Consider the following 14,709-nt stretch of genomic DNA (forward strand, 5'->3'; position numbering starts at 1 on the left):
GGACACCATTTTTATTGGGGCTCTAATCGTTGCGATCAAAGAGGAAAAATAATAGCAGAATGGTTAGATTTAAGTGATACTTTGATCCTTTTAAATAAAAACCAACCCACACATTTTAATTCTAGTAATGGCCACACAAGTAATATTGATTTATCTTTTGCTTCTCAAAATATATCAACTTATTTTGATTGGAATGCATTGGACTACCTTTATGACAGTGACCATTATCCTATTGTTATATCTGCAGAAGTTGAATTAAATCCTGATCGTGCATTAGGTTCTAAGCATTGGAAATATTCAAACGCTAATTGGTTAAAATTCCATGATGACATCGAAAACCATATAAAACAATTAGAAAAATTAAATATTACGTCATGTGTTTGCATCAATAAAACTTTAAAGGAATTCAACGACATCATTTTTAACTCCGCTGAATTAAACATACCTAGGACAAGTGGTAAGCTAAGAAATAATCAGGTACCATGGTGGAACGATGAGTGTTCTAAGTTACTGAAAGATACAAAAAGAGCTTACAGAAAATATATAAAAATAAAAAAAGTTAATTTAAATAAACAAATTTTGGAAGAATATAATGAAGAGGATAAACGTAGGGAAGAAATATTGAAGATAGAATATCGTAAAGTAAGATCTAAGACTAGAAGAATTTTCAAAGAAAGTAGAAAAGTTAATTGGCAAAAATTTGTTTCATCAATAAATAGTCAAACACAGATAGGAACTGTGTGGCAGAGAATTAATTCTATAAATGGTAAAAAGAAGAATAAAACAGAAATAATTTTAAAAAATAACGAAGGAAAGCTTTGTGGTAATCCTAAACTTAATTCAGAGTTATTGGTTAGAGCTTTTGCTGCAAATTCAAGCTCAAACAATTATAGACAAGAGTTTTTATGTTATAAAAAAGAAAAAGAAGATAGCTGTTCAGGTTTTGATAAGCTAAATAATGAAAATACTATTAACAATAAAATTACCTTAGAGGAACTTAAGCTCGTTATTCAAAAATTAGGAAATTCCAGCCCTGGTCCTGATAAAATATCAAATTTTATGATTAAAAAACTTCCATTATTGGCTCTTGAAAGACTTTTAGACATTTACAATTACATTTGGGTTAACCAGGTTTTTCCTGATTTATGGAGAGAAGCTATTGTAATACCCATCTTAAAACCCGGTAAATTAGCTACTACTACATCGAGTTACAGACCGATTTCACTCACATGTAACCTTTGTAAAATTTTGGAAAAAATTGTTAGTAATAGGATCAGATGGTACTTAGAACGTAATCAATTTTTGTCATCTTTTCAGTTTGGTTTCAGACAACTTAAATCAACCCTAGATCATCTGAGCCTTTTAGAAGAAGATATCCTTAGGTCGTTTGCAAATAAGAATAAAGTAGTACTAATTGCCCTAGATTTGGAGAAGGCTTACGAAATGGTTTGGAAACACAGAGTAATATTGCTTTTACAACAGTTAAATTTAAAAGGTAACGTTTTAGCTTTTGTTATAAATTTTTTGTCAGATAGGTTTATAAGGGTTAAAATAAATGATGTCCTTTCTGAGCCCCTCTGCACTGAAAATGGACTTCCACAGGGGTCTGTTTTGAGTGTAATTTTATTTTTGTTGTCAATTAATAATGTCTTGGAAGTTATAAAACGACCCGTTAAAGGATATTTATTTGCAGACGACTTAACAATTTTATGTACTGGAAAAAACCTAAAACTCGTTGAAAAAATACTACAAGAGACTTTAAATAATTTGAGTAAATGGAGTCTAGAAACGGGCTTTAAGTTTTCTGAAACCAAAACAGAACTAATGGTAATGTCAAAAAATAAAAATAAGGAAAATGTTAACCTATTCATTAACAACTGTAAAATTAATGAAGTAAATGAAATAAAAATTTTAGGTCTTACCTTCGATTCTCGATTAAATTGGGTATCACACATAAAAAAACTTAAGTCCGAATGTTTTAACAGAATGAATATTATAAAAATTTTATCATCAAATAATTGGGGATCTGACAGTAAGTGTATAAAAAATACGTACAAAGCTTTAATTATGCAAAAGATTGATTACGGTTCAGTTTTATATGACTCAGCATCAAATAATATTTTAAAAATTTTAGATAGTATTCATAATACGTGTTTGAGATTAAGTTTAGGAGCCTTTCGTACTAGTCCTGTTTATAGTATTCTCGTTGAGTGTAACGAAATGCCTTTATCTTATAGAAGGAAGGAACTGTGCCTAACATATGCAGCCAAGCATGTTGTCAATAATATAGATTCTCTCTTTTTAAAATCTGCTTTATTATCAGACATAGAATTTAGTTTACGGCCTTCTCTTGCTGTTCCCCTAAGACTAAGGGTCAAAAACTATTTACACGAAATTAAATTAGACTTACCTCCATTATTTACACGTCATTTTCCTTTTAAGGTACCACCTTGGGACAAAAATGTACTTAAAATAAATGTAGATCTAGCTGAAATATACCCTCGTGAATCTACTCCAGATTATATTTATAGGAACTATTATTATGAACTGACGGAGAAATATTCAGATTATACAATGTTTTATACTGATGGATCTATTTTTAATAACAGAACAGGCTGTGCAGTCGTTTCAGAAAATTGTAATTATAAATATAGACTACCTGATTACACTTCTATATTAACTTGTGAGGCCATAGCTATCCTAAAATGTTTCGAGATTATTAGAATTACTCCTACTGTTTCAAGAAATTATGTAATATTTTCTGATTCACTATCGTGTTTAACTGCATTATTAAATAATAAAAATATTGATCCCTTAATTAATACTATAAAAGAAAACCTAATAAATCTAATAAGTAATAACTTTTCTATAGAAATTATTTGGATTCCTAGTCACCAGGGCATTCCGGGGAACGAAAAAGCAGACGCTCAAGCTAAGGAGGCTACGAAATTAAATCAGTGTAGTTTGTTAACTTCTAATGTTTCTGATCTTAAAAAAATTTTTCGGTTAAATATTAAAAAACTATGGAACAGCTATTGGGTTACAAATAATAAGAGTTATTTATACGAAATAAGAAAATCAATCTTCGAAAAATGTACCTATAAATTTAACAAAAGAAGAGATGAAATGGTAATAAATAGACTAAGAATAGGACATTGTAATGCTACACACATTCACCTAATTACTAAAACCCCTAAGAGCAAATGCACAAGATGTGATTGTGAATTGACCGTAAAACATTTTCTTATTGATTGTCCTATGTTCAATCCAGAAAGAAGTAGTGTAAAACTTCAAAGTACATTAAAAGATTGTTTGTTAGATTGGGAAAACACTTTAAAATTTCTAAGGTTAACCGAATATTATTCTGTAATTTAATGTATTATTGTTATTACTTGTAGTCGCTAATGACCTTCGATGTTTAAAGCGACTTTAAATAAATAAATTAAAAAAAAAAAAAAAAAAAGTTAAATATTTTGATAGGCTCGGACTGGAGGCGCTACATACAGCAATGATCCGACAAACTATAAAATGGCTAATTTTTGTAAAGTGGATTAAGCTAATATTATGATTATTACTAAAAAATATTATAGGCAATTACAATCCTGTAGAGGGACATAATATTATTCGTCTATAATATTGGCCATGATTGAAGTCGATTAACGTGCTTGTTATAGACAAAGAAATCATTAAACGCTGTTCTTACAACAAGTAATACTTCGCTTCTAACTCTTCAATGTTTATAATACGGTTCGAAGTGAACACCTTAATATGTTTGTACTTTGTTGAAATTTCATACTCTCATTAATTATTTAGTTGCCAAACTCGGCTCGATCATACAATTTGACTCGGAGAACGTAGGTTCGATTCCCATGTTGAAAACATTTTCTGACAAGTAAATGATTAGATTTTTACATGCCATGCGTCCGATGATGTTAAAAGTCGGTCCTGTGCCTGACCTCTCGCACGCCGCACGCTGTCCGTGTACAACCTAGTAAAAACTAGGTTATGAGAGTAAAAGAATCAAGAGTGCTCTTTCGTATTGCGCAAAAATATAGGCAGTATGAAATCGTCTCTTGCGTAAGTACCCTTTCAATAAAATCTGCCACTGCCATCGAATCCGATGTCGGAATTAGTATATTATACTGTATTAGGTATATTAAGATGGTATAGCTACCAAATACGCATAAGAGAGATGACAATTAATAATAATTACGCATTTGCTCCTGCTGTGATTTTCTTTTAATTTGTGTTAGACACCCACCCACTGAGTAAATGTCTCGATTTATCTTTGTAAGAAAATAACAATTTTATTTGTTATGACTTAAAGTCTATTTTATATACATCAAGTATTATAATAATACTTGTTTCTATTGGATAAGTGTGGGATATTATAATGTATCCCGTAATATTAATAATTGTCATTAAATATATTTAGTTTATGTTCAAATCTGGTCAGATTAAGCTTTAATATTTTTATTTACAACTAGCTGTCCCAATGAACTTCGTGTCACTTAAAAACCTTACCTGGACTTCAAGGATTATTTTAAGACTAAAATTAGCAGAATCGGTTCAGCCGTTATCGAGTTATAGCATTACTAACACAATTAAAAATCCATTTTTATATATATAGATAAAATATATATTTTTAACTAAATTTAATTTTAAATTATAGGATTGTAAACTATTGTAAATTTTTCACCCTACACAGAGTTTTTTTTTGAGCTGAAACAGAGTGGTCTTTGTGTTCTCTGCTCAGTCTTACTTCTCTCTTTGTTGTCTCTGCCTATCTGTACAGTGTACAACTTTTTTGTGATCTTTAGGAAGATCGCAGATGGCACACTTGCCGACTGCAATATGTGCGCCGCAGACTCGATCACACAAAAAGTGTGCCGTCTGCGATCTCCCTTATCCGTATTTTTGGTCCAGTGATCATCTATCTACATGTTTTTTAATAAAATTCCAGGCAAAGTTTTATATTTATATAAGTAACAGAGGCAGGGCAAGGCACGTTTCCCGTATGCACCCGGACAGGTGGGCGCGTCTAGTTTCGGAGTGGCTACCGAATGGTCGGCGTAACAGAGGCCGACCCAAGAAAAGGTGGCGCGACGAACTAGATGCGTTTGATAAAGAGTGGCCAACAACTTCACAGGATCGTGAACTTTGGAAAGAGAGAGGGGAGGCCTTTGCCCAGCAGTGGGACACTGTAGGCTGATAATAATAATAATAATAATAAGTAACAGAAGTTTTATAAAAGTAGGATAGTTCTTCTTACCTCAAACTTGCTTGTATGTGGGTTCATGTCCAGGAGTGAGTATGAAGCTACTCGGTCTCCATTGTCATTGATGATCACCTCTCCCGTAATACCTGGAACATGCTGTTAGTTATTCCTGGAATTTCAACTCTATAACAATAAGGACTATTCACGCCAATCTGAATTGCCAATACCGTGTTGTACGATATGACTACTGTTTCATGTCTATGATAACGTATAAGATAATAATAATTTAATATTAAGTTCATTTAAAAATCGTTGTAGAGATATCAAAGAGTTTACTTAAATCAAGATTAGAATTAGTGAGTCTAAATCTAAATATATAATCCCACCAAAAACATTTCCATATAAAAATGTTGCCAAGATGAGAACATATAGTTCGTGGTGTCAAAAAGTAGTGAGATCTCATGTAGAGCCAAGTTTCTAACCTTAATACTCAGCCCTAAATCTAAAAACCTTAATTTTACACTAAAGCGTGGCAAAATATTTGATAATAATATAATGTGTCAGCCGTACGAGACGAATCCAAAAACTCTACACATTAGTCAAAGCCGGTAGCCTGGCCATTTTAAAATAAAAGGTATTAAGAACAACAGAAAAGTAATATACAGTGTGTAACAAAAATAAGTGATAATACTTTAGGGTGTGTACTTGTTCCTTGTAGAGAGTTCACTGTGAAAGTAGCAGCTCTGAAAGACGAAAAAATTTTTTCACTTTTGTATGGGCAAGGGTCCGAGCGTCACGAGTTTCCCCATACAAAATGAAAAAAAATTTTGGTCTTTCAGAGCTGCTACTTTCACAGTGAACTCTCTACAAGGAACACGTACACACCCTAAAGTATTATCACTTATTTTTGTTACACCCTGTATATTAAGTTCAAATGGCCAAGACACCGATTTTGACTAATATGTAGAGTTTTTAGATTCTTCTCGTACGGCTGACACATTATATTATTATCAAATATTTTGCCACGCTTTAGTGTAAAATTAAGATTTTTAGATTTAGGGCTGAGTATGTAAGGTTAGAAACTTGGCTCTACATGAGATCTCACTACTTTTTGACACCACGAACTATATGTTCTCATCTTGGCAACATTTTTACATGAAAATGTTTTTGGTGGGATTTCATTTCTTTTTGTAAGTTGGTTTATGTTGTTTTTCTTTTAGTTCATTTTTTTGGGTGAATTACTTTTAGGTTTCTGTGCCCATAGGGTAAAAACGGAACCCTATTACTAGACTTCAAGATTTCCATGCGCATTATTAATTTGGGAGTACTGTAATCGTAATACGATTAAGATCATTCATTAAAAGTGAGTTGCACCAACTTACTTTAACTGTAACTTTAACTACCAATAAAAATGTCAAATGAACTGTCAAATCCCTTGTTAAAATCAATAATGGACCTAATATTTGACGATAACCTTAACTTTAAACTAATTTCATTCATACATTGACCTTATAAACGAGGATTACATCTACTGACTGTCAAACAATCCAACACGTTAGTATCACGAAATCTAAACACGGGGAGAGGGGGGATCAGAAAATTTTTAAAAACACCTCACGTAATTTGTGGACGCCCCCTTGCTGCTTTAGCAACAAATACTAAAAACAAATTGAATATTTTGGGGGGCTCTGATACAACAAACGTGATTTTTTGCTCTTTTTTTCTATTGATAATAATAAATGTCGCTGCTGGTCGTCTACATCGTGATATAGCTAGCGCGAATAGTTTCATATACTTGTTAATGTACTCTAGTCAATAAAAGATGTCACTGTTGGGTATCTACATCGCACTATTGTTTGACGCGAAGATGTTTGATATAGCCGTTTAACTTTTATAAGTAAAGTTTCATATATGAACTAACCGATATAAGACGTTGTTATCATCCTATATTAAATATTCGCAAAGAATTATTGCTGAGGCCTGAGGGCTGAGACCACGACTATACTTTGAAGTTACATATTTTTAAGACGATTTAAGGTCTAGAGTCTACAAAGTGAAGTAATTATGAATATAAAAAATGTAATATAATAATTATTATATTATAATATAATATTATTTATAAAGAGTTACATAATTATTCTGTACTTAATAAAAATTACCACATGCGTTTTTATGAAATTAGACTGCCTTCACATAAGTCGCGAGCCGCGCGGCTCCATACTAAAACGAGCCGCAAGGCAGTCGCGAGACTCGTTTTAGTATAGCCCTCGCGCGGCTGCCACACTACTCGCGACTTAATGTGAAGGCAGCCTTAAGGTGCAAACGAGAATGTACACTCGCAATATTAGAAAAGTTGCAAGTGTCTTGTCCGGATCGGTTTTGTTTAAATTGTAACTCCCATACTATTACCGTTTTAAATTTGGTTCCTTTTGATCTGTCATGTAACGTCAGCCTAGTACCGCTCAAGGTCACAATATTGCAAATGTATTGAAATGTGTACCTAAGGTACACTTTTTTGACAAGTATTGTGGTGCATGTTTTTTGACGGAGTTACTTTTCCTTAGTTTTTATTATTCGTAGACTCTAGTCAATAAGAGATGTCGCTATTGGGCACCTACATCGCACGAAGATGTTTGATAATAAATTAAAGTGTTCGATAAAACACGAAAAAAATGACATTTTCTAAAAATGATTCCTAGCTAGATGGATTTATCGCCCCCGAAACCCCCTATTATATACTTTTTTTTTATGAAATAAGGAGGCAAACGAGAAAACGGGTCACCTGATGGAAAGCAACTTCCGTCGCCCATGGACACTCGCAGCATCAGAAGAGCTGCAGGTGCGTTGCCGGCCTTTTAAGAGGGAATAGGGTAATAGGGGAGGGCAGGGATGGGAAGGGAAGGGAAAAGGGGAGGATAGGGAAGGGAATTGAGCCTCCGGTAAACTCACTCACTCGGCGAAACACAGCGCAAGCGCTGTTTCACGCCGGTTTTCTGTGATAACGTGGTATTTCTCCGGTCGAGCCGGCCCATTCGTGCCGAAGCATGGCTCTCCCACGTATATTTCATGAAAATCGTTGGAGCCAATTCTAAGATTCCAATTAAGTACATAATATATTATACACTAGAATTGCTCGCTTAAAGATATAAGATAGCCATTTAACTTTCGGGATAATGTTTCCCACTTTAAACTAACCGAGATATACGCTTTCAAGTTGGCCGACTATCGTACTGCGTACAACTAAATTGCATAGTAACAAAATTTAATTGGACAACTTTTTAATTATTGTAGGTAGGTAATCGGAAAGGTGTCACGGTTTTAATACGATTGATGTCCAATTATTTAGTTGTACAATAATTTATTTGGATGCCATGTGCGAGCTCTCATAAGTCGCTATAGCTATTGGTATACTTTGTGAATTGCGATTCAGTTGGCCAACTTGAAATTGTAAGTGTGCGGTCGCTCTAAGACATATATCGCAGTAAACATAGGGACAGGGAATAAGATGTAGGGTTCACTGTTGCGGTTCTCCGCTAAACTCACTCACTAGACGAAACACAGCGCAAGCGCTGTTTCACGCCGGTTTTCTGTGAGTCTGTGGTCTCTCACAGCTAACTTTTTATTAGTCACATACTTGTGACAAATAAAAATGGCATTTTATACTATTTTTTATTTTGTATCTAGCTTAAGAAACGGGGATATCTCATACTAACATCCCCCCTCTATATCAAGGGGATGGGATAGGTTAGGTTGGGTTTGATAATTTTTTTGTTGTTTTTGTACTAATAGTAGGTTACATACTAAATTTCAGCTTTCTCAGACTTCAGGAAGTACCCTAACAATTTGATGATCGGTGAGTCAGTGCCAGAAATGTGGGATTTTGGACACCTATAAAATCTAAAGTATAATAGTAACAATATTCAAACTTTGCGCATTTAATTATTATACTCATGTTATTATATCTGCAAAATTTCAACTATCTGGCATTATCCAAACCAAAGTTACGAGGGTGCAAAAATACGACGAAACGTTTCGAGAAAAGGTAGGTAGTGCCCATGCGCGCTTCGCTTGGCTCATCTTGGCGGGGGCACTCCCGTGCCCCGAGAAACTCAAAGATGACTCTCTGACTGACATAGTGATCTATCAACGCACACCCTAATCCACTGGACGGATCAGGCTGAAATTTGGCATGCAGGTAGGTGATATGACGTAGGCATCCACTAAGAAAGGATTTTGATCAATTCTACCCCAAGGGTTTTAAAATAGGGGATAAAAGTTTGTATATAATAATACTTGTTAACGCGAGCGAAGCCGCGGCCAAAAGCTCGTATTATATACGATGTAAAATAATTGGTGAAATATTGATAAACAGATAACTGAAATCGTATTTGCATACTAAGCTTGGACAGCTGCTGGTAGGTGTTTACTAAAACACTTCTGCATCCTCAAATAAGTATGTAACTTATATAATATTATATTCAGTAAATATCTTTTACAGTCTTTACAGTCTTTCATCCTCAAATATATGACTCGTAGGAGCTTCTTACAAACTATTTAGGATTATGCGCTATATATAAAAAGTAGTAAAATGTTCAGTGTTATTTGGGAAAAAAACTCTAGTTTTTATCAAATTGTACTTGCAGACACCATAAGTTAGATATTTTATTCCATCATCATTTTTGTTTAAGCCGAGCAACGGCAAAGGAATTTTTGAGGACTAAAATATAATAACAAAAAAGTCACAGAGTCTAGATTAGCTTTAGGCTCTAGCTTATTGTGTTGAATTGTGTCTGAATTATTAAGATAGCTCAAAAGTCATCTAAACGTGAAGATATTACTCAAATCTGACCATATATTTTAAGAAAAAGGCTACGTTTCAAGAATAAGGCTTAGTAGGGTATATAAATTTGTCGCACGTTCGAAGATTTCCACAATATGGCGTAAAGTCTAAGGGCATATCCACATGTCCACGTTACGACGTCGTCAACGTAGAACGGTGCGGTAAAATGGCACGGTACGTTGTCGCGACGTGAAAATTTACGTCAACGTGACATAAAAATGCATGTCACGATGTAGCAACATTGTACGTCGCCATGCCTTGTAAAACTGCTACATTCTTCACTACTTATGTAGATATATGGATCGCACAATACGTATTCTGCTTCTGCTATTGTTAAAGAAGACGGAGAGAGAGATTTAAGAAAAAAGACGTAAAATTTTGCTACACCGTGACGTGCATTTTCTCGTTATGTTAACGTAAATTTTCACGTCACGTCAACGGACCGTGCCTACGTTACCGTACCGTTTCACGTTGACGACGTCGTGACGTGGAGATGTGGACACTGGACAGGCCGTAAGGCCGTTTGTCCACCGCTACCGTCACGGGACGTCAACGGCAAAAATAAAAAAAATACGTGTGGCACTCAGGGACTGCCACGGTAAAGCTATTGAATAGCATTTTTAACAACTTAAATACAATTATAATTCGCATACATCTAGACGCACGCACACAAACATCTAGCAACGTCACAACGGTCGATGCGGCGAGCACCACACCCCGAGCCGAACTGAAACGACGTTACACGAATGTTAGGTATTTTTTGTTACGGAATTTCTTGATTCGGTCGCCGCGCTCAAAGCCTGCGACTATCCAATAGCTTAAAAATGCTATTTTATGACCTAAGCTGCAATAGGTTTGATTTTCTACCCACATTAATTGTCTAGCGATTTGTGGTGGCATGAGCAAAAAGAAATCTATAGCCAATGTCATATGGGTTTCATTTTCTACCGACGTTGATCTGGCGGCCCATACCGCCGAAGCTTGGTAATGACCTGAGCAAAATGAAACCTATACTTAGGACCCATGCTGCCGTTGCTTCGTCGCAAAACGAAATCTATAGCCTGGGTCATCTATATGTTAATACGTGAGCCAAAAACTTGGTACCCCTTTTGACCAAAAACGGGGAAACGTAGGTGAATGAAATTTTGCACAGTTATAGTTTTTATGGAGAAGGAGTGCATCGAGCCAACATCGTTTTAAAATTACGCTTTTATCATACATTCTTTAATAAATAAAACATTACACACACTACAATTTGCACACTACGATATTTTGAATGACAAGTTTAAACACAAATTATAAGTACTCTTTTATTTATGGTTGAAGTCTGTTGTCAATTTTAAAATAGATTAAAAAAAATATTGAGTCTTAAATACTGCATTAGACAATTATTACCATAAAGTTAATATACCTAGTGGAATAGAGAAACAAAGGCCTGAGCAAGAGAGATGTCACTATCAGTAACACTGCGTGGTAAAAAGAGACGTGTGATACATGACAGCTGCAGCTCTCTTTGTTTGACGTCCAGTCGGCACGTGCCGCAAGTTGACAATTTAATCTCATAGAAATCATGTTCAATCATGCTTGTGTAAGTATATACGTACACATAATTTTACACACAGATGAAACTGATTTCGGTTACGTTTGACAGGATTGTTGCTCTATTCCGCTAGGTATATTAACTTTATGATTATTACACGGCCAGTCTGTCATCATTTGACTAATAAATAATAAAGTCAATATTTTGATAAAAGAATATCAATAGAAAAGCGATAACAGAAAGTTATAATTTAATTTTTTATTTGAGGTCGAATTTCGACCATTGAGTGATCTCTAGTAAAGTGAAATGTTTGAATTTTTGTCGGTGACGTCTCGGTGACGGCGGCTGTGGACAAACAGTGTAACGGACAGCTAATGTTTGCTTAATATTGACCCTCGCTTTATATTCATTATTTATTTAATCCCACGTTATTAATGATTAAAGTTTCATATCTGACCCAAACGGACTGGTCAAACGTTTTTACGCGTCGACGCATTTGATAATGTTTTGGGTTATAGAACTTTTTGTATAAACTAAAGTTGTTATCCTAGTTTAGGTTGTCATGTTTAATGTCTAGGTTTTAGTAGTAGCACTAAAATTAAATCCTACTGTAGTCTGTCAAGAAAGTGAAGAAATTAGCAATTAGTGGCAACATCGTAGTGTCATCCCTTTCAAATCAATCTGAGAAAAAAGGGGTGACACTACGATGTTGCCACTTTTTAATTTCTTCACTTTCTTGACAGACTATTTATAACTAGAAAAGGAGACTTGGCAATTTTCAAAGTCACAGTAATAATATACACTTTTCATGCACTTTTTCCACTTTTATTAATAACAATTATGTTTTACACGACCGGTTTCGATAAAATCATCATCAGGTCAATTTTCAAAGTCAATTTATATTCTCAGAGGGTTGATGATGATCAGAAAGAATAGAAGTAGAGTTACTACAAAATACATGCGTTATCAGTTATCACTAAAATTAAATCCTGCTATAACTAGAAAATAAGACTCACAAATTTTTAAAAAGGTAATTTATAATCTTAAAGATTTTGAAATCTTAAGGATTGATGATGATAAAAAAGAATAAAAGTAAAGTTATCGTGCTCCGAAAGTCCGGCTAAAATCGGACCAAGTGGTCCAGATACATATAAAAATAGTGTTTTAAGTCCAAATTCATAGAAACAATACCTTGAAAAGTCCTGCTCCACATATTCCGAATAACCGCTGCTCCATCAAGCTGCCCATTGGGAAACTCAGCCTGCGCCATAGTGTCGTTCAAAGCCAGGGCATATAGCAACACCGCGTCGTAGAAAGCCGCCACGAACGTCGAGACCACCTCTCCCTTGCCAAATGTATAGTTGTATTTCGTCGCCGCTAATTCCTTTACCTGAAACGGCCATGTGTTATAGTTTTCTTGCCCTATATGGGAAGGGCTATAAGGCTTCACGGGTATAATGTATTATACCCGTGAGTCCTTATAGCCCTTCCCAAAGTATTCGCGTGTATTTGAAGTGACAACTTTAGAAGTATCATGGTTTTTTTGTTTCCTAGGCAGTTCAGTTAGTCGGATCATGTCAATTCAGTAACAAATAACGTAGGTCCCCCATCTGCCTAGGAATCAACTTCTCTGATACTACAATTTTCGGGATGGTAAGAACGATCACGGTAAACAAGCGTCTGGACACGTGACTGATCGAAAATCGGATGGAAACTGTCCCTGAGTAGGGTGGCGTGGCGCAGAAAAAGCTGTAATGTCTGCCGTCTTTTGCTACTTTGCGAATTAATGTGTGCCTGCTTCTATGGTTTCATTTTCATTTCTGCCGGCACTCCCGGAGTACAAACGGATTTTTTGTGATTTTTTGCAAGATTTTTATCTTAATATTAATCCTGCATTAGAATCAAACCCATTAGACTACGGACTACGCTGAGGAAGGAGTCTTTACTAGTAAAAGTGAAACGATTAAACTATTATTATTTATTACTTATTACATTACCTACTTTTTATTACTTTTATCCTCATCAAGTCCTGTACTTACAATTATAGTAGTTAAAAGATAGTATTCATACTTATCAATAAGTATTTAAAACCCTGCAAAAAGCCGTCTAAAAGCTCGCGTTATTGAAGCTTTTAGAAGTTCGCTTAGCCAAAAAATTTACCGAGTTGTTAGTTGGTAAAGGACTTAAAAGCTTATAAGTTATAATGTTTTACGTAAAATTACGCCTCAAGTTATAACTTATTAGTACTGCTCTGAGAGCTTGTGACCACAGGTTATACTCACACCTACTGACAGTTAATCTTAGCTGGTTTCGCTAAAAAGGCAACGGGGTGAAGCCAAACGAGTGTAATTTGTGAGTTGTGAGTCGCAGAAAACTGATATCGGGGGTAAAAAGTGACCCCACTACAATGTAACATAAAAAAATATATCAAAAAACTTTTTTCAAATTATTCAGTTAAATATTGAAATACACATTTTAACCTAAGTACGATATTTATCCGAACATAACATTAATTTTAACGTATTTAGCTGATCCGGCGAACCGTATACGTTATGGGAATATGCTTGTCAGCCTCATATGAGGGTTTTCCGATTCAAAAGACTGACAGTTTATTATATATAAGTTGATCCCTCACCGGGAGCATTCACGTGTAATGTAACATTATAGATTCGTTTTTGAGCATTACATTACATAAATACCTCCCTGACCGACGAGCACTCACGTGTAATGTAACATTTGACTTTGAGCATTCCATAGCTAGTTGATGTTACTATTTGTATCAAGATATTTGAGCATTACATTACAAAAATACCTCCCTGACCGACGAGCACTCACGTGTAATGTAACATTTGACTTTGAGCATTCCATAGCTAGTTGATGTTACAAGTTGTATCAAGATATTATGTACACTATATCATTACAAGGTGCGCATTGTAATGCTCGGCTCTCTTCCGTCACTGATGTAATGCTCGACTCTGTAACGTTACATTACAACCGTGCTTCCGGTGAGGGAGCACCTTTAGAAAGGAATCACAGATCTACAATTAGATCGAGAGCCTTGATCCGTGATTCTCTGCTACATGATTTATTTTTCTTTTCGTTGAAACAAAA

At 34.9% G+C, this 14,709-nt stretch overlaps 1 protein-coding gene across 4 annotated transcripts in view; it reads right to left on the reverse strand.

Moving 5' to 3' along the window:
* Positions 1 to 14,709, reverse strand: part of LOC121735861 (atrial natriuretic peptide receptor 1) — a 231,816-nt gene that overhangs the window by 42,404 nt on the left and 174,703 nt on the right. For all 4 annotated transcript variants that reach the window (XM_042126827.1, XM_042126828.1, XM_042126826.1 and 1 more), the window contains 2 exons: positions 12,790 to 12,988; positions 5,273 to 5,364 (listed from right to left, as the gene is read on the reverse strand). In XM_042126827.1, coding sequence (XP_041982761.1) covers positions 5,273 to 5,364; positions 12,790 to 12,988 — 291 coding nt within the window. The remainder of the gene's footprint in view (positions 1 to 5,272; positions 5,365 to 12,789; positions 12,989 to 14,709) is intronic.

Source organism: Aricia agestis, chromosome 18, assembly GCF_905147365.1.
Source record: "Aricia agestis chromosome 18, ilAriAges1.1, whole genome shotgun sequence".
Classification (NCBI taxonomy): Eukaryota; Metazoa; Arthropoda; class Insecta; order Lepidoptera; family Lycaenidae; genus Aricia; species Aricia agestis.